At 42.1% G+C, this 19,525-nt stretch overlaps 1 protein-coding gene across 5 annotated transcripts in view; it reads right to left on the bottom strand.

The window, feature by feature from the left end:
- DNMBP (dynamin binding protein) overlaps window positions 1–19,525 on the bottom strand; it is a 106,085-nt gene that overhangs the window by 38,598 nt on the left and 47,962 nt on the right. The window contains exon 1 of one of the 5 annotated variants that reach the window (XM_020280621.2): window positions 5,056–14,190. The exons of 2 other annotated variants lie outside the window; for them this stretch is intronic. In XM_020280621.2, coding sequence (XP_020136210.1) covers window positions 5,056–6,205 — 1,150 coding nt within the window. In that variant the 5' untranslated portion in view covers window positions 6,206–14,190. Of the gene's footprint in view, window positions 1–848; window positions 14,191–19,525 lie in introns of those variants that run through there. 2 more of the 5 variants (XM_020280622.2, XM_020280623.2) reach the window with 2 other exon arrangements.

Raw genomic sequence — 19,525 nt, 5'->3', positions numbered from 1 at the left:
TTGGCCTCCCAATTAGCTGGGACTACAAATGCACACTACCACACCCAGCTAATTTTTTACATTTTTTGTAGATATGGGGTCTCACTATGTTACTCAAACTGGTCTCAAACTCCTAGCCTCAAGCAATCCTTCTGCCTCAGACTCCCAAAGTGCTAGGATTAAGGCATGAGCCACTGTGCCCAGCCCATAACTGTATCTTTGCTCATAAAGTTTTCCCAACCAGGAAAGTTCTCCCTACTTCTCTCTGCCTATCTCAGTTCTGTTATTTAAGTTTTAGCCAAGTTCAGACATCTCCCAAAAGTCTTTCCTAATAACTCAAGCAAAAACTGGTCTTTCTCCCTTTTGATTGTCCATAGTATTACTGTATATACTATAAACTTCTGTATTAAGTTGTTCATATTTTTATCTTTTGTCTCTTAAACTGATCTGCATGGAGGAGGTGCCTTCTCTGGATATCCCCGAAGTGTGGTACACTGCCAAGTACAGACACTAATTAATAAATACCTGTTGAATTGCATTCAAAGGGGCTGTGGGATCTATGTGCTGGCATATTAATAATAGGCCTGAATATAGACTGTTGCTGCAGAGACATCATGTTCACATATTTGTAAAGAAAAGAAACCTTGAATATCAGAGTCCCCCCCAACTGACCTGTTTGTATAAACACTAGCAAAAGTGCCTTTAAATCTATGCAGGTTTTCCTTATCTTGAGAGAAAAACAAAACAGAAGATTTTCCTGCTCCACTCTAATTACAATCCAAACTTTTAAGGAATTGCTTCTATTTCCTTATCATTTCCCTCCTAACCTCCCAGTGATAGCTCTGCCTCTGCCTCTATTCCCCACCCACCTGCCACAGGCGAAGGTCTTTCCCCACCCATGTCCTCTCCCGTAAGGCTGCGGTGTATACCGTGGTTGCACCCTCCTTTCGCAGCTCCGCCTCTCCACTGCCCTGACGCCCAAACACAACACTTCTGCTCTTCTAAGTTCATTTATGCAGAATGAATCTGTGGCTGCACTTTTAGCTTCAACTGTGGCGATGTAGGAAAAGCCCTGGCCTGGGCTTCAAGAGACCCAGATTCTGTCCCTGATCTAACGCTTGGCTGAGTTACCTTGGACACACATTTCAAGTCTCTGAGCTCTGTCTCCTCATTTCAAACATTGTTTACTGTGACTCACACTTTACATTGTGACTTGGTATATACACACATACATTTACATAATGCATGTATATATGTCTATACACATGTATAAGTAAGTATTAAGGCATTACATGCTTACCTTTACTACATATGATGTACTATGAAAGCTTTTTTTTGAGACGGTCTCACTCTGTTGCCAGGGCTACAGTGCATCATAATAGTTCCCTGTAACCTCAAACTCCTGGGGTCAAGTGATCCTTCTGCCTCAGCCTCCTGAGTAGCTGGGATTAAGGCATGAACCAGCATGCCCAGCTAATTTTTCTATTTTTTTGTAGAAACGGGATCTTGCTATATTGCCCAGGCTGGTTTCAAACTCCTGGCCTCAAGTGATCTTCCTACCTTGGCTTCCGAAAGTGCTGGGAGTATAGGTGTGAGCTACCACACCTGCCCTGAATGTTTTTTTAATTCACTCTTATTTTTTAAAAAATGCCAGTTATAACCTAACTTGATATACTTCAAGACCCAATCATGAGTAGTTACACATTATTTATAAAAACACTGGATTTGTTGATATGTAAGATTCCTTCTAGTAATAATGTAAGAGGATCCCTACATCATGGCCTTCCAACCCTGAACCTTAAACCTTAATTCTTATCTGAATCTCATATTTTTCTCTATAAGAGCTCTTCATTTAGATGTCCTAATATCACTTAAGTTCAACACAGATAACATGGAATTTGAAACACCAGGTCCCCTTCCCATCATAACTATTTATATTATTAGCAAGTGCAAAACCTTAGTGCCAACCCTAGGTCAAGTAAGGGTGGGGCAGCTCACATTGTAATATCCTTCCCACTGATAACTACTAACAACTCTTTATAAGATATTTGAAAGCCTATATGTAAGCACTGAAAAGCCATCACAAGCAGGCAGAAACTAGAAAGCATCTGACTCAAAACAAGGAAAGGAAACTTATGTAGGATCCATATTTATCCAGCTCCCCCCAGGGCGCTCCCTAGTCTTTCACTGCAGGAGAATGAAGCAAGAGAGGAGAACCAACAAGTGGCCTCTTGCTGGGCTGAGGAGCCAGAGCTTCAAGTCTGGGGCTCTGAAGAATCTTAATGGGGAAATCCCAGAAAACAGGAAGCCACAGAGAAGAGAGCCCCAGAATCTGTGCAGAAATTCCCCTCAAATCCTCAAGCTATGCATGCAGGTGATGCAGCTCTAAGGAACCTGACAGAAAGCACCACTGGAGGCTGAAAGAGCCCAGCAAATGTGCAGCCACTGTCTGGTGCTGGAAGACAGACTTTGAAATGTGAGTTCTTCCAAGTTAGGAGGTTTAAGAAACACTTCCAGTTTTCCACTGAAACCTCAGAGGAGTTGCACCTTAGGCGTAGGGACCACCTCTCAGGAGGACTAGGGGCCACAGCCTAGGACTAAGGGCAAAACCACAGCAGACCTGCCTAACAAACCTCACATGGGGCCTCCCCAGAAGGAACTATAGGGCAGGTGAGGAAAGAGGCCTGGTAGACAGTCTGGGGAGCAGCCACTAAACAGGGCTGTGTCTCTCCACTGAGCAGCGGTGGGGTGGGGAGGAGTGGACAAGGAGGAGGGGAGGAAGGGATGGGGCACTCCACTAGGACAACTAAACTTGAGGTGCTCACAGGTCTCAAGGCGGATGTCCATGACTGTCAATCTGGATCTCAGAGACGGGGGACCATGGAGTTACAGTCTGGTGGGGCAACTTGTAAAGGGGAAGGGAGGTGTGTAGATTAACAAAGAAATGTTAATTTACGAGCACCTACTATGTTCCAGACATGCGATTTATTTGGGAATCTGAACAAGGGAACCCAAAGCTCCAAGAGATTAAGTAATTTGTCTAAAGCTACATTATTGGCAAATGGTGGAGCTGAGATTTTCTTTTTCTTTCTTTCTTTTTTTTTAAAGAGACAGGGTCTCATTCTGTTGCCCAGGCTGGACCCCCATTGCACAATCAAAGCTCATAGGTCACTGCAGCCTCTAACTCACAGGCTCAAGGGATCCTCCTGCCTTAGCCTCCTGAGCAGCTGGGACTATAGGTGCATGTCACGAAGTCTGGCTAGTTTTCAAAAATTTTTTAGACATGGGGGTTCTCAGTGTGTTGCCCAGGCTGATCTAGAACTCCTGGCCTCAAGTGATCCTCCTGTCCTGGCCTCCTGAGTAGCTGGGATTACAGGTGTGTGCCACTGTGCCTGGCTCTGGAGCTGAGATTTGAACTCAAGGCAGACCCCATGCCTGTTTCCTTTCTGTAATTTCTATTGTTACTGTGTAACATTACTGTGTAATGTTCAGGAAGGGTGAGGGTGTGTGCTGTGAGACAGCCAACAAAGAATGTTAGAAAGCAGAAAGAGTTTTAACAAAGACTAAGATTTTGTTACAAGTTGAGGATGATACCAGGGCTATAAAACGGGGTGCCAATTAAGCTAAATATGAATATACTTTCAGAAGTTAAGTCCTCAAATAAAGAGCTGTAAAAATGGAGGATGATAAGAGGTGGAACTGAGCGGGTTTCAGAGAGATCATAGGGCACATTACAACACTGCAGAGAGAAGGGTTTGACTCTGTTAAGTGAAACAGAATAAGCTACTGTGATTACACTTCCAAGGCTTGCTACAATAAGGAACTAAAGACAGGAAACAAAGTTCACGAAAGGAATAGATATGGGGGAAGGGAATAGGAGCAATACAAAAAGCGACATAAGGAACTTATTTATTTTTCAGTTGGAAGGAATTTAGAAGTCATCCAATCCCTATCATTTCAGAGAGAAAAAGCACCTAGAAAAAAAATGACTAGCTGCTAAATACCACAGCAACTAAAGCTGGGTTTGGTTTCATTTTTATCTTTATAAACCCAGGTTGAGAGCCTGCTTTGTCCCTGGAAATTCAAGTTAAATCATGCCCATGTTGGAAGACTACAAGATGAACCACTGGCAGTTCCAGGATCACAGCAGGGCTTATCTTTTTGGTCTTTAATAGACCCCAGTACAAACCCAACCAGCTAGTCCATTCTGAAGGAGACCTAGGCGAGAAACCTTCCACTTAGGTGGAGGGTATGAGGTGGAATTTCCTGATTGTTCACATTCTCTGACTCTAACCCTTATCTTCCCGTCAAACCTGGACTCCCCCAAATTGGGCAGAACCAGAAAGGCTGCTTGGCATGAGGACAACATACAACATGAAAAAAAGAAAAGGTTTACCAGGGAGTCCAGTAATTATAAAAACAACACAGCAAAAATAAAGTTCATTTCAGAGAAATAAAGAAGAAAAGATACAGTGGCAAGAAAGAAATAATCTCTATGTGATAAAAGACTTCTACTTTTCCCATTTGACAGATAACTTAGTTAAGGTTTGGTGAGATGAAGTGATCTGAATTCCTAACATGTACAAAGCACCTCATTGTGCTTTGAATCATTTTCCGAATTCCAGTAGAGCTTTAGTGCTCATCATTCACCTACGATTCCTGGAAGTCAAGGAATGAATAATCTATAAAACGAGACAAGTCTTCTTTCCCACTAATGTCTAAAGAAGTTTAGGGACTAAGAGAAAAAAAAATGCTAGGAAAATAGATTTTAGCTTGGTGCCCCGACAAAAGGAACACAAATATTAAAGAATGGAGAGATATGAGAGATTAAGGCACATTTTGAAACCAAGAATAAATGCAAGTTCCATGGGAATGACATATGACATGTTACATACTCACAACACTATTTAATCTTGCTCTGTACAAGGCCTTCCAAAGGAACTGAATCTCTAAGGTTGTTCTCACTCAAGATACATGTGATAAGAACTCCTGGGCACAAGTTCTCCTGGTACCTGCTCTGACCACCCTTTTAATCTATTTTCATGCTTTATCGTTCTAGGAAGGCTGGGTTCATACCTTGGGTTTTCTTCCTGTTCTGCACAAACTCTGAGCGTCTCAGGGTGCTGGGTGCTGTGCGGCGGAAACAACTATTCCTTCTCCAAGTCTCTGGGCCATTTAATTTTCTCTCTTCTTCTAGATGCCAGGTGTTCATCTCCAATGAAGGGCTCTGAGAATTCCTAAAATAACATCTTACTTGCCCTCCCCTAGAGTACTGATTCTGCAGACCATCTGGGATGAAGCCACCCCCCACCAGTGTCATCCGTCCTGGTTTGTCAATGTCATTATACTCCACATTCTCCATGTGATGGAAAAAATCTGTTCCTCTGTAATTATGGGATTCATACCCATTGTCTGCAAATAAAGTATTATAGCCTTTATTTTCTGTATCAAAATCACCCTGATCCATGCTATGAGTCTTTGCTTTGGGATAGATTTTATCATTCTGATAAACATTCCTGTCCCATTTATAGTATTTGACAATTTTTTTACCTCCATTGATACCATTCAGATCTAAAAACTCCACAGACTGACCATCATAACTCTCAGGAACATCATATAAATTGTCGAGGTCTCTATAATAAAAATTAGTTTCTGGACAATCCTCAAGATTATAATTAAAATTCCTGTAGTCCATATCCCACATTTGAGGTTGACTTAAATTCCCCAAGGAATCATCCAAACTCCTAGAGCTTGTCCATCGTTCTGCTTTTGTAGAGTCCTTAGAATTCTTATGATCTACAAAGCCATTTGTCCCTCTGTATCCTCCAGCTCTCCGAGTCACATCTGGGCTTCTCATAAGCCAATTATCCTTCGTCCCACGGCTGGGAGTCCCATAATCTGAATTTTCTGATCTCCTGTAACCATCACAGCCTATGTGGTACACACGGTCCTTTCCACTTCCATTTGCTTTCCTGTAGTTCACGTAGCTTGGTTCACTCTGCTCAAAATCCCAGTATCCACAATCCCTTTTTCTGTAGGGCCGATTCTGCCCCTTGGCCCAGTACCTGGGACCCAAGTCATTTTCTCTCTGAAGTTCATCCAGCTCCAGGGTACACTTCCTTTCCCGTAGACGGCTGCAGTCTTTGTACTCCCAGCCAGAGCCCCAGTGCCTTTTCTTCTCCACTTCTCTTTCTTTGCTAGTCTCGTGGGTTTCACACATATTCATTGTGCTTAAAGACACAGGTTTTCCATCTCCTTTCCATGGGCTGGGTTGGGCTGTGGACAGGTGCAGTCGAGCCTAAGGCTGGATCTATCCTGCTTAAAATGTCTCCCACAGCACTGAGAGACTCTTCCTGTTGGCTGGAGCACTGGAGAGATGTGGCGTTATTTCGACCTCAGGATCCAATCAGTGAGCTACTCTATCTTTTCCCTGGGAGGCCAGAAGATAATTATTAACTAGTTCATGTGATTGGAGTTGGCAGCTCTGTTTGGCGGTTCCCTCAAGCTGGCCAAACTGGCTTGACTGCTTTACTTGCTGTAGACAGAAACATTCTGCTACTCTAAATGCTTTGCAGAAAAAGCAGTGTGAGGGAGAAACAGCCCCCTTTCAAAGCCCCAGGGTAGGTCACATATCTGTCTCATCTGTCTCTTTGATCCTTTAGGAAGCCACCAGGGGGATAAATAAATGCTCTCATGTACAGCTTGAACCAGACTTCCATTGCCCGTCCTTTAAGTCCACCCTCCTAATCTGTGGACATCTGAAACCCTTCAGGCCTCCCTTCCCTTCACCTAGAGGCAGAACTCTTCCTTCTTTGAGTGCTTTGCTACTATAGGGTTCAAGTTACCAGTGAGTGTACACTCAAATCACAAGCCATTTAAGATCTCGTCTGCAGACACGTTCCCACAGAAGGAAGAAAAAGTACTTCCTTTTACTCCAGTCTGGTATATGGGTAATTTTACAGTGTAAAAACGCTTCTCCAGAGAATAGAGTTGTGTATACTTTTGTATTTCTCCAGATACATGTCATGCCAGAGAAGCATCAAAAACATTCATTTCCTAAATCTCTTTTCCAGCTATTAATTCATACAACATATTTAGGAAGTAGAGAATGAGGCCAGAAATCAGAAAGGCAGGTATAAAATGCCGGTTTGCATGCAACAAACATTAGACAAGGCCAGGAGCAGTGGCTCACGTCTGTAATGCTAGCACTCTGGGAGGCCAAGGCAGGTGGATCGCTCAAGGTCAGGAGTTCGAAAACAGCCTGAGCAAGAGTGAGACCCCGTCTCTACTAAAAATAGAAAGAAATTAATTGGCCAACTAAAAATACATAGAAAAAATTAGCTGGGCATAGTGGCGCATGCCTGTAGTCTCAGCTACTCGGGAGGCTGAGGCAGGAGGATTGCTTGAGCCCAGGAATTTGAGGTTGCTGTGAGCTAGGCTGATGCCAGGGCACTCTAGCCAGGGCAACAGAGTGAAACTCTGCCTCAAAAAAAAAAACCAAAAACATTAGACAGATACCTATTATATATGCAGCATTGCGGAAGACAAAAAGAAGAACACATTCTTCCCTGCCTTATAATGCAGGAGCAATGCACTATAAGGGAAGATCAAGTGTGATAAGTGCTGTATAAAAACACAAACAGCTATGGCAACAAAGCAAAGTCCCTGGTGTGGTGGCTTTGTGGACAAAACAAAGTCCCTGGCCACTGGTGGCTTTATGGACATGGCAGCATTTGAACAGCCCTTTTGAGGATGAGCAGGATCTCTGCAGACTTTCCACACAGAGGACTAAGAAATGGGGAATAGTTGGAAGGCTGTAACATGTGGGAAAAGTAGTAAGAGAAAAAGCGTGAAGGGGTGGGTTGGCACCATCCCAAAGGACATAAGTGCTGTTTAATTTATTAAGTGGACAGTGAAGGGTTTTGAGTAGGGGAGGAACATGCTAAGAGACAGGTCTTAATGAGATTACTCTTTTAGCTGTCTGGGCATTTATTAGACGTCTGGGAATGATTCCTTGAACTTTTATCTAATCCCTATTTATAAAATAATATAAAGGACCCTCAGGAGACCAGGGTTATATGCTTTGTTAATAATTAGATGTTTACTCTTGGGTAAACTAGTTATTCTCTCTGGGACTCAATCTACCCACCTACAAAATGAGGCAGTCGGGCTCAGTGACTGCTCTGATCCCTCTGGCTTTAACAATCTACCTACGGTTCTATTTCACCTTTCCTCAAATACCTGATATGCTATTAGGTGCCTTTTGGATTCTGTACTGATAGTTACCGGAGGACTCTCTACATTGTCCAGTCTTCTGATGCTCATGGGAGGTTTCTGTTCCTTTGCTCTGTTCCCTGGTACCTTCCCGACCAACAGCCCTGGCAGTCCCGTGTTTTCAGCATGTACTGTGTGCTGTGCTCAGCCGAGGGAGTTAATTTAAGTTTTCATTTCCATTTTCACTACCCTGCAAGGATGGTGCATATTACCCTTATTTCACCACAGATAAAGAAATCGTTTGAGAGTTTGAATAACCTGTCCAAGATCACATAAGCTAGTATATGAAAGGGCCGTGGTTTGAACCCAGATCTGTTTGACTTCATGGCACTAGACTAGGAAGATGATCTTAAAATGTAGTAAAACCTTTCCTTCTTGCCTCCCTTCAAGAAAAAAAAAAAGATGAAAATTAAAAATTTAATAAAAAATAAATAAATAAAATGTAGTAAAACCTTAACTTCCCTCAAGCCAAGTGAATAAACAAGTAAACGCTGTCCTGGTCTAACTCAGAAGCTGACCACTACTGATGGAAGTCATGCACCCTTTCCCATCCCCTGACTCCCGTTCTCTCTTTGCCTTAGGTCCTGGCTGACCTACCCCGCCCAGAGCTGGACCCCCCACCTGACCACAGGATGCACATACACTGGTACAGTAACACACAAGGCGGCCCCCACTGACTCGCTCAGTGACTATAACCTATTGCCTAGACCCAATAGGGACTGTGATCTGATTCAGCAGACCAATAGGAAAACAGCATTATTTGGGACAACAGCCTTCACCGTGAGTTACAACAGAGTGACAGTACAATATGGAGAGAACACAGAGAGAAAGAAGAAACAAGACACCTAGAAGTTCAATTTCTGCTAATAAACAGTTTGTAGCTATGCTTAATCTCTGTGGCTGTCAGTTTTCTTATGTGGGAAATGAGGCAGCTAATGGTTTCTTTGCCACTTTATATCTAAAATTCTGTGATCCTGCTTATTTCCAACCCAATTAAAAGTAAAGAGTAATCTTCCCCTAACTGTTATGGAAAACAAAGTTCTCTGTAGCAACTTGTTATCTTTGATAAAGAGGGTATAAGAAAAACACACCTAGCAAATCAACCAAGAGAAGAGATAAAAGAAAGGACTAAACCATAGGGAAGACGGATACTAGTTATTATCGCTGAGTAAGTGGAGAGTGAATAGTTGGTTTTAATAGGGGGCCTCCGCCCCTCCTTTTCTAAGTCCTATGGGCTTTCGAGTATGAAAGACAATTTGCAAAAAGGTGTCAACTTCCCCAGCTCTAAGTCCCCATTACTATGGCCCAGATCTAATCAAAGGCTGTGTGTGAATGGGTTGCTATTTTTGAGTGATAAATCTGTGTACAAAGAAATGAGGCTGAGGGAAAGGGGAGAATAACTTCCTACTTTTCTCAATGCGAGAGGACTGCTGTTGAAATATTAATACAACCCTGTAGACAGTCACCCTTCCCTTGGCGCGCCCCTTGACTTTACACGACAGCAACACTCCACTGGCCCTTTTCTGCAGCCCTAAGCAGAGGGCAGGTGCATCTGTCCTACACCCAGGATGGACAGAGACGCTGCCACATATTCCAGAAGTGACGCTGGGCCAGCAGGATTTGGGAGGAGAGAGAAAAGAGGGAGAAAGCAGAGGAAAGGTCAAGGAAGGAAAGGGAGAAAATTATAAAACAAACAAACAAAAAAACCAAACAAGAACATACAATTCCCTAAATGCCTCTGTAATTGTCCATGCCATTCTGGCAGTCTAATGGTCAACCCCTCCTCACTTTCTAGGATTCTGCCCCAGGGACACTTGGATTCCTACAGTCCTTGCTATTTTCCAGAGCCTTACAAACCTCTCTCTCATCTAACCTATGTTACTTCAGAGTACTTGCTTATTTCCTTTTATTATACTGAAAGTTCCTTGCGGGCAAGGACCATGTCTACCTTTTCTTCCATTCTCCAGCACAGCTCTGTAGATGGGGGGTATACAGTAGGTACCTAAATGTTTAATGATGATGCGTGCAGCATTTATTTAGCACACACTAGATGCCAGTAGAGGGCAGTCTAGCTTAGAAGTTAAGAGCACAAGGTTTGATAGCCCTGGCTTGGAATCCCAACTGCCAGTTACTAGCTGTATAATCTTGGGGAAGTTATTTAATCTCTCTAAGCCTATTTCCTTATCTTTTCACTACCAAACCTGCCATGCTACTGCCTCTGAACCCATATGCTCTGGATCTCCTGGTAAGGTGGAGGAACTGTCCCTGTTCTGATCTCAGGCCACTCTCTCTGTTGGTCACTGGATCCCTGGGTCCCACCCCTCCTGACGGCTCACTCAGTTCTGGCAGTCAAGCCCTGTCTCCTGTTTATCCAACATGCCCACTCGAGCGGATCAGTCCCGTGAGCATGTGAACCGTGCTGATGTTTCCCATGTTCCAAACAACTCCCTCTGACCCCATCCATGTCCGCTCTGTCTACTGTCCCGTTTCTTTGTTTTCTCTTACAGCAAAACTCTTTGACAGACTTCTGAGCATGCCAAATGCTCCCCACCTCTCCTTCCTTACCTCCCATTCTCTCTTTAACCCACTGCAATAGGGCTTTTCTAAAAGAAACAGGATTTTGCTTTATTGCCCAGGCTGGTGCACAGAGAGACGACCATAGCTCACTGTAACCTCAAACTCCCAGGCTCAAGCGATCCTCTTGCCTTAGCTACCAGAGTAGCTGGGACTACAGGTGTGTACCACCACACCCAGCTAAATTTTTTTACTTTTTTGTAGAGACAGGGTCTTGTTATGTTGCCAAGGCTGGTCTTGAACTCCTGGGCTCAAGCGATCCTCCCCTCTCAACCTCCCAAATTGCTGAGAATACAGGCGTGAGCCACCGTGCCTGGCCTCCAGTAGGGCTTTTGTTTCATCACCATCACTTCAGTGAAACTGCTCTTGACAAGGGCACCAAATCCAACGGTCATTTCTGAGACTGCACCATACCTGGCCTCTCAGCAGCTTTTGCAACCCGGTCACTTTCCCTTTCTTGCAAGTGCTTCCACTTGACTGGCTGCTCTTCTTTGCTGGCTCATCTCCCATGTCCCCCATGCTCCTAAACATTGCAGTGCCCCAGGGCTAAGTTCTGGATCATCATCTCCTATATTCTCTATCGCCTTGCACCCAGTAGGAATTCAGGACTACTGACATGACCAGGAATGTGGTTTTGACTCCTATGTTGCGGCTGCTCCTCAGGCTGAGGGCTAATTGGGAGGAGCTGTAAAGCAGACTCCATTGCTATGGCTACAGAGGCTGCTTGGAGAAGGGTCTGGAAATGAGAGAAGGAGGCACCTGTGACAGAAAGGTAAGTTCCCCAACTGAGGAAGAAATAAGCATGGGTGAGAAGAGATGACTGACTGGGAGAAGTGGGGCAAAAACAGGAAAAAGAATCTGGGGGCTCTGTAAAAGTAAATAAAAAGACTAGGATATACCAACATAAGATATGCTCTGGGTGATTCTGATATACTCTGAAGGGTGTGAATGTTCCAAATGGAACAGGTTCAGTCTGAGCCTCTTCTCTTTCCACGTACCTCTGCTCTCTCTTTGGAAGTCTCACTAAATGCCATGGCTTTAAATAATGTTTACGTGCTCTCAATTCCCAGATTTAGGTCTCCAGCCCTGAACTTCCCCCTGAACTCTCGGCCTGTGTATCAAGCTGCCTGATCAATACTTCTACCTGGATGTCTTGCGGGCAACTCAACTTGACATAAGCAAAGCTGGGCTCCTGAGCTCTGCCCTGTCCCCCTTCCCCACCAACCTGCTCCCCCAGCAGCCTTCAATTAATGGCAACTCTGATCCTTCCAGGTGCTCACTTCAGCGTCATCCTTGGCTCTTCTCGTTCTCTTACACCTCACATCCAATCCACCAGCAAGTCCCACTGGCTCCAACTCAAAATACGCCTAGAGCTGAGCACGCATCACCATCTCCACAGCTGCCGCCCTGGTCCAGGCTCAGCGTCCCTTGCCTGGGCCACTGCAGCAGCCTCCTAAGTGGTCTCTCTGCCTCTTCCTGTGTCTATTCACAAGTCTACAGCCAGAGTGCCTCTGTTAAGTTTTAAGTCAGGAAATATTACTTCCATGCTCAAAACCTTCTGGTGGCTTCTCTTCTTACTCTGAATGATGAACTACAAGGCCTGTGCCGTTGCTCTGGCTGAACTGGCCTCCTTGCTATTCCTCAAACAGCAGGCAGAGTCTTATACTTGCTGTCCTATCCATCTGGAACAATTCCCCATACCCTCAAAAATGGCTTGGCTGGCTCCTACAATCTCACTCTTCAGGAGGTCATCTCTGATTTCTTTCTCCATAGATTCTTTTGCCTTCTAACATATTATCTATTTATAGTTTTACTTACTTATTGTCTCTCCCCATAAGGGCAGAGATCACTGCTGTAATTCCAGAACACTGCCTGGAGTCTAGCAGGTGCTCAATAATATTGGCTGAATAACTGTCCTGTCTTTTGAGTCTCTTTTGCTACATCTGGTAAATGGTAAAAGAAGGCAGCACACTCAGATAGGGGTGTGATGACAGGAATGCTCATGACTGAAGGTCTCAGGCTAGCTGAGAGTTCTTCTACAGTGCAGTACTGCAGTGCCTCAGTGAAACCTGAAACCTACACTTACAGTACTTGCATCTATTCCAGCTTCTCCACCCTTCTGCCTGGAGCTGAGAGTGAGGAAATGTTTGCAGAGCTACAGTACAAACTGCTACACATAGTGACTCACGGGTCAGTTATAATGTGGCTAACCATTTTAAGCTATATTTCTTAACATACGTTAAACCATCTATCCTAAAAGGAAAAACTAATTTCTGTCCTGAATTGACATAGACTATTAATGGGTTCCGGCGATGGTTGCTGTTTAATATCAGGATGAAATCCTTTAGAAATAACTGAGCCATTTTTCACTGAGCCAACACCCTGCACCAAATGCTATGCAAGTTGGAGATATTTGCTTTTTTCTTATGTGGTGAGAAACTAGAAAGATTGTTATTTCCTTTACATAAACTTTCATCATCTTAGAAGACTACAAACTGATTTGGCTAGTTCACTCTATTATCTTTCCCTAGTTTGAGAAATAATTTTTTTTAGTTTTTTTCCTCCAGGCACAAGACCAGTGCAAGAGAAAGAATTCTTACATCTGAAGTATTCCAATGAGTCTTCAGAATGACAAATTGCTTTTGTATATAGAAAAACTATACTTTCAAATTTTAAAAATCTGTCTAGAATATTATGTATCACTTTAGTATAAAAATTATTCCATATCAGTAATTCTCTAACTTGTTAATCTATTGTCTCTCTTTAGTGGAGCTTAGATCCCACCCAATATCTTGCTGAAAATATTACTTTCCTGAAAAACATATTCTAATTTAATTTGCAACAATCATCATTAAAAATTACTCTTAGAGTCTCTGGTCAACCTTCCCCTTGGCGTTACCTTAAAGGCTGGGAAGAGGGAGGTTTAGGAGCAAGGTTCCTGATGTGGAGGAGGGAGGCTGACTCACTCTGCACTTAATCATCCACTCTACTCATTTAGCACAACCGGGTCCTGGCCATGACCAACATCGACACTAACTCTATGGTCACGATTCCAAGGCAGCTAGTCAGACAGGATGGTTAACTATAGAAGTCAATATCAGTATGCTCACTAGGGTTTCAAAGATATACAAATATGAATGATACTATGACTATGTCTTTTTTATTAATCAATACGGAGCCAGTACCTGGCTCATAGTACGTGCTTAAGAAATATTTGCTGAATAAAGAAATGAATGCACACCTTACTCATCAAATTCAGGCATGTGAACCTCACCTAGAGATAGAAAAAGACAGTAATATGCTAAAATGAGACTCTCTCAGAGTGACACTATGTAGTTCTATTTAGGGACTCTAAAAGTCTGAGGACGATAGGGTATTGGGCAGATGGGAGGGGGGAGGGGGCGGGTATATACATACATAATGAGTGAGATGTGCACCATCTGGGGATGGTCATGATGGAGACTCAGACTTTTGGGGGGGGGGAAATGGGCATTTATTGAAACCTTAAAATCTGTACCCCCACAATATGCCGAAATTAAAAAAAAAATGTATAAAAAAAAAAAAAAAAAAAAAAAAAAAAAAAGGCCGGGCGCGGTGGCTCACACCTGTAATCCTAGCACTCTGGGAGGCCGAGGCGGGCAGATTGCTCAAGGTCAGGAGTTCAAAACCAGCCTGAGCGAGACCCCGTCTCTACCATAAAAATAGAAAGAAATTAATTGGCCAACTAATATATATAATATAAAAATCAGCCGGGCATGGTGGCTCGTGCCTGTAGTCCCAGCTACTCGGGAGGCTGAGGCAGCAGGATCGCTTGAGCCCAGGAGTTTGAGGTTGCTGTGAGCTAGGCTGACGCCACGGCACTCACTCTAGCCTAGGCAAGAAAGCGAGACTCTGTCTCAAAAAAAAAAAAAAAAAAAAAGTCTGAGGACGAACCCTTAACGTTTCTACTACTTCAGGAGTCAGACAATCTAGTCATCAGATTTTAAGGTACAGTGTTTTAGATATGAACCTTAACCTGTTAGTAAGCAACTCATTTGACTGGAAGCTCCTTGAGGGCAGAGAGCACATCTGTAATGTTCATCACCATATACACTGCCCTTAGCACAATGTCTGCCATACAGTAAAAAATAAACATGTCCGTATTTCCTGGATGAATGGGTGACCGGCCTGAATACCATTCTAAAGCCCATAAAACGACACTTTCACTTCCCAAAACACAATAATCACAAATACCATCTAGTGTTCTACCCTGACTCCACATGGCAATTCCAAATTTATTTTATTTTTATTTTTATTTTTTTTGAGACAGAGTCTCACTCTGTTGCCCAGGCTAGAGTGAGTGCTGTGGCGTCAGCCTAGCTCACAGCAACCTCAATCTCCTGGGCTCAAGCGATCCTTCTGCCTCAACCTCCCAAGTAGCTGGGACTATAGGCATGTGCCACCATGCCCAGCTAATTTTTCTATATATATCAGTTGGCCAATTAACTTCTATTTTTATAGTAGAGACGGGGTCTCGCTCTTGCTCAGGCTGGTTTCAAACTCCTGACCTTGAGCAATCAGCCCACCTCAGCCTCCCAGAGTGCTAGGATTACACGTGTGAGCCACCACGCCCAGCTGGAAATTCCAAATTTAAAACTCCCAACAGTCAGAGCCAAACACTGGCTTACCCAGAACTATTCATACTAATAACTGGGCTTTTTATTTTCAATAATTGAAGTCTAGGTTATTTGGACCAGCCCTCTCATAGGAAAAAAGCTTTAAAAGTTAGCAGAAATATAAAAATATCTTCTTAAAACCATCAATATTCTGACAAGATGGTTAAAAAAAAAAAAGCATAGGCCAAAACCAAAGGGAAAGCTAGAACCCAGAGAGGTAACTGACTACAGGAATGTCCTGCCTACAGCACTTGCCAGTCCCAGGAAACCTAACTTTTTGTTTGACTAGCCCACTGAGAGAAGAGTCAAAAACTCAAAGCCAACTGTTCTGTTGCTTGCCCTTGTAATCCTAGCACTCTGGGAGGCTGAGGTGGGAGGATCACTTGAGGTCAGGAGTTTGAGACCAGCCTCAGTATGAGCGAGATCCCATCTCTACTAAAAATGGAAAGAAATTAGCTGGGCAACTAAAAATAAAAAAAATTAGCTGGGCATGGTGGTGCATGCCTGTAGTCCCAGCTACTCGGGAGCCTGAGGCAGGAGGATCACTTGAGCCCAGGAGTTTGAGGTTGCTGTGAGCTAGGCATTCTAGCCTGGGCAATAAAGGAGACTCTGTCTCAAAACAAACAAATGAAAAACTCTCAAAGCCCAGGCTTTTGCAAGGTGAGGAATCTAAAAGGAGACCTTTTCTATAATATGTTAGAATTCCAAAGAACTCTTAAGGGTGAACTGGAACTGGACCAGCCCTCTTGTGAAATTACAGCTGGGGTTCCAACACCTTGGTCATCGAAGGTATAGGGTATATCAAGCCTTGAAATTGGTTTAAGTTGAACCTGGGCTAAGAACAACTAGTGTTTCCATGTAGAAATTCCTTCTTGGCATTTCTTGGAAAATGTACATGTCTTTCTAAATCCTAAGAAGAATCAGTTGAAAAATCTGGAAAACAAGAGGAAGTACTAGAATTCTCCTGTGAGAATAAAGCCTAATAATAAATGTAGAGATGTTATGGGGTTTGAAGGAACCCACCAATGTCAAATTGAAAGCAAGACCATGGAATACTCTAAAGTTGACATTTCCATGAATGAGGAAATGGTTCCCAGGTCAGGGGCAGGATCTGAACAGTTAGTTTTGCTAGTAGTTGCTGTGTTATCTATGTGTTTATAAGCGTGTGTGCTCATAGCCCTGTGTGTGCTGTAAAACATTCTTGCAAATAACATAAATATTAATAAGCTTATTTGCATAGTATGCTTTACAAAAATCTTGTGATGATCCTAGAAATATCAAGTTTTGGAAGCAAAGTCAGTCTTTAAATTGGCAATTCTGACACCTGATTCTGTGCAGTGTTAAATCTTGCGCAGAGAGGCAAATGTTCCATTATTTGGATACTACCCAACAATGTTTGCCCAGTGTTTTCCAGTGCTTAATGTTTTCTATAGGTCATAGTCCTCTGTAAATATTTTAACAGAAGAAATGCAAAGATAAGATGAGAATAATGTTGTGAAATACTCCTATACAAAATCAGAAACTCATCCAAAATCTGAATTGGCAAAAGCAATGTCAGCAAAGTGAAAATCAGAACAAGCAGACAAAATATTTTCATAGTTAAAAAGAAAATGAGCTTACATGAGCCCTGCCTAGTGATGCTCTTGGATACATCCTTAACAATTCAACCAATGTCAATGTAAAATAAAAAACTTTTTTTCTAAGTCTGGAATAATAGTCACAAAACAAAGATCAGTACTATTCCATAGGGCAACTCATGCTTTGTGTATTTAAAATTCTATTTTAAGAATAACTTTTAAATACTAAATATTTGTGGTTTAATTTTTCAATGTTTAAATGATTTTTATTTGATATTTATTTTGTGCTAATGTTCCCTTCTTTTAATGTTTTATATTAGTAAATGTCTTTTATCATGTTACTTTTCTGATTCTATAAATGGTCTAGAGTTATGTAAGATGTTAGGTTGGAGGAGCTGACTTAAGAGTATATGAGAGCTCTGTATTATTTTTACAACTTTTCTATAAATCTAAAATTATTTTAATAAAAGTTAAAGATGCTTTTAAAATGTTCATAATGGGAAGGCTGTGTATGTGTGGGGGCAAGGAGTATATGGGAACTCTCTGTACCTTCCCCCCAATTTTGCTGTAAATCTAAAACTGCTTTAGAAAAGTCAAGTCTTGGCTGGGCGCAGTGGCTCATGCTTGTAATCCTAGCACTCTGGGAAGCCCAGGTGGGCGGATTGCTCAAGGTCAGGAGTTCAAAACCAGCCTGAGCAAGACCTCGTCTCTACTATAAAAATAGAAAGAAATTAATTGGCCAACTAATATATATATAAATTAGCCGGGCATGGTGGCACGTGCCTGTAGTCCCAGCTACTTGGGAGGCTGAGGCAGTAGGATTGCTTGAGCCCAGGAGTTTGAGGTTGCTGTGAGCTAGGCTGACGCCACAGCACTCACTCACTCTAGCCTGGGCAACAAAGCAAGACTCTGTCTCAAAAAAAAAAAAAAAAAAAAAAAGAAAGAAAGAAAAGTCGAGTCTTTAAAAAAAAAATGTAGACGCCACAAACCTCTGCAAGAAAAAGAAGAGAAAAAAAATAAAAGTAAAATAATTTAAATAAATAAAAGGTCGAGAACACTTTTACATGTTATGAAAATATGTAATCATATCACAACATTTTTGTTCATAATAACAACACACCATGCATTTTCGTGCAATCCTATCACAAGAAATGTATTTGCTATTGATTATGGTCACTACTATTATTTAAGAACATGTAAACAAAGAGTTTTAATAAACCACAGAGTAAGTTATAATTTAAGAATCATCAGGAATTTCAATTTCTTTTCTCTAAATTCCAAAGATTACTAACTTTCTGGAATTTGGAAACATCAGCTGACCACAACAAATGAGTGACAGAAACAAATGCAAATCCCCTCTGGACTCAGGTGCCTTTATCTCATCACCTCAGGTCTTAAAATTTTCCAAATACTACGCCCAGGACACAGTAAAAGATACCCAGACACACAAAGAGTTTAGACTGCATGAACCAGACCCATGTGACATTAAAAAGAGTCCCCCTAAGACTATCTTAGAATCATACACAGACTGTAAAATAACTATGCTCACCATGTGTGAAGAAAATAGAAAACAAGTTGAAAGATAGCTGCAAGACACAAGAACTACAAAACATTAACATACCACATTATGAAAAAAAAATAGAGCTTCTAGAAAATGAGTGCTCATGACTTCATAATTTTAGGATCTTAAAAAAGGAGCAATAGCTACAATAAAGAACCTCACAGTGGGTCTGGCCCAGCACTGGACTATTTTGCTACATTAACTATGACTGAGAAGGGGGGTGCATCTCTGTGCTGGCAGGTGCCAGGTCCCCAGTAGGCCAACTCAAAGTAACAACAGAAGGAGGAGATCTTGGAAAACTCTGGGAGATGGAGCAGGTAATTTAATCCAATTTCATCTAGTTAAACAAAATTCCATTGATCAGGTATTTCACGAATCTCTGTCAATTTCTCACATACCACACCAGGTATGTGGGAAATTACACACTGACTAACAGGTAGTTATCTGTCTTCTCAGTAAGCAAATAAACAACCAAATATAATACTGGTCAGATTAGGAAAATGCTGTATTGAAAGTTCTTTAAATCTCAGGCCTTAAATTTCAAGATTAGGTTTTGTACAGAACTAGATTACAGGAATAAAGTCTAGTTAATCAAACTGATTAACTTTCACTCTTTTGAGAGACTGCTTATATTATCAGATACACCTTTTATGAAGACACAAAAGGATAACTTTAAGAGGAATTGTCCATGATTGCAAGGAATAAATACTTTCATCACATTAGCAATAGATATAAACAATACATCTATTGAAAAATCAATCAAGTCATCATTAACATACCCAGAGCTGTATTTGGTGGATTCAGATTTTACAAAGTTTACCTTATTGAGACTCTACCCACCTACTGTAGGTTTTTTTATCTAGGCTTAATTATTAAACTAGTCCTGAAAAAGTCAGATGAATAAA

This window comes from Microcebus murinus, chromosome 14 (assembly GCF_040939455.1).
Source record: "Microcebus murinus isolate Inina chromosome 14, M.murinus_Inina_mat1.0, whole genome shotgun sequence".
Classification (NCBI taxonomy): Eukaryota; Metazoa; Chordata; class Mammalia; order Primates; family Cheirogaleidae; genus Microcebus; species Microcebus murinus.
This window is presented reverse-complemented; position numbering and strand designations above follow the sequence as displayed.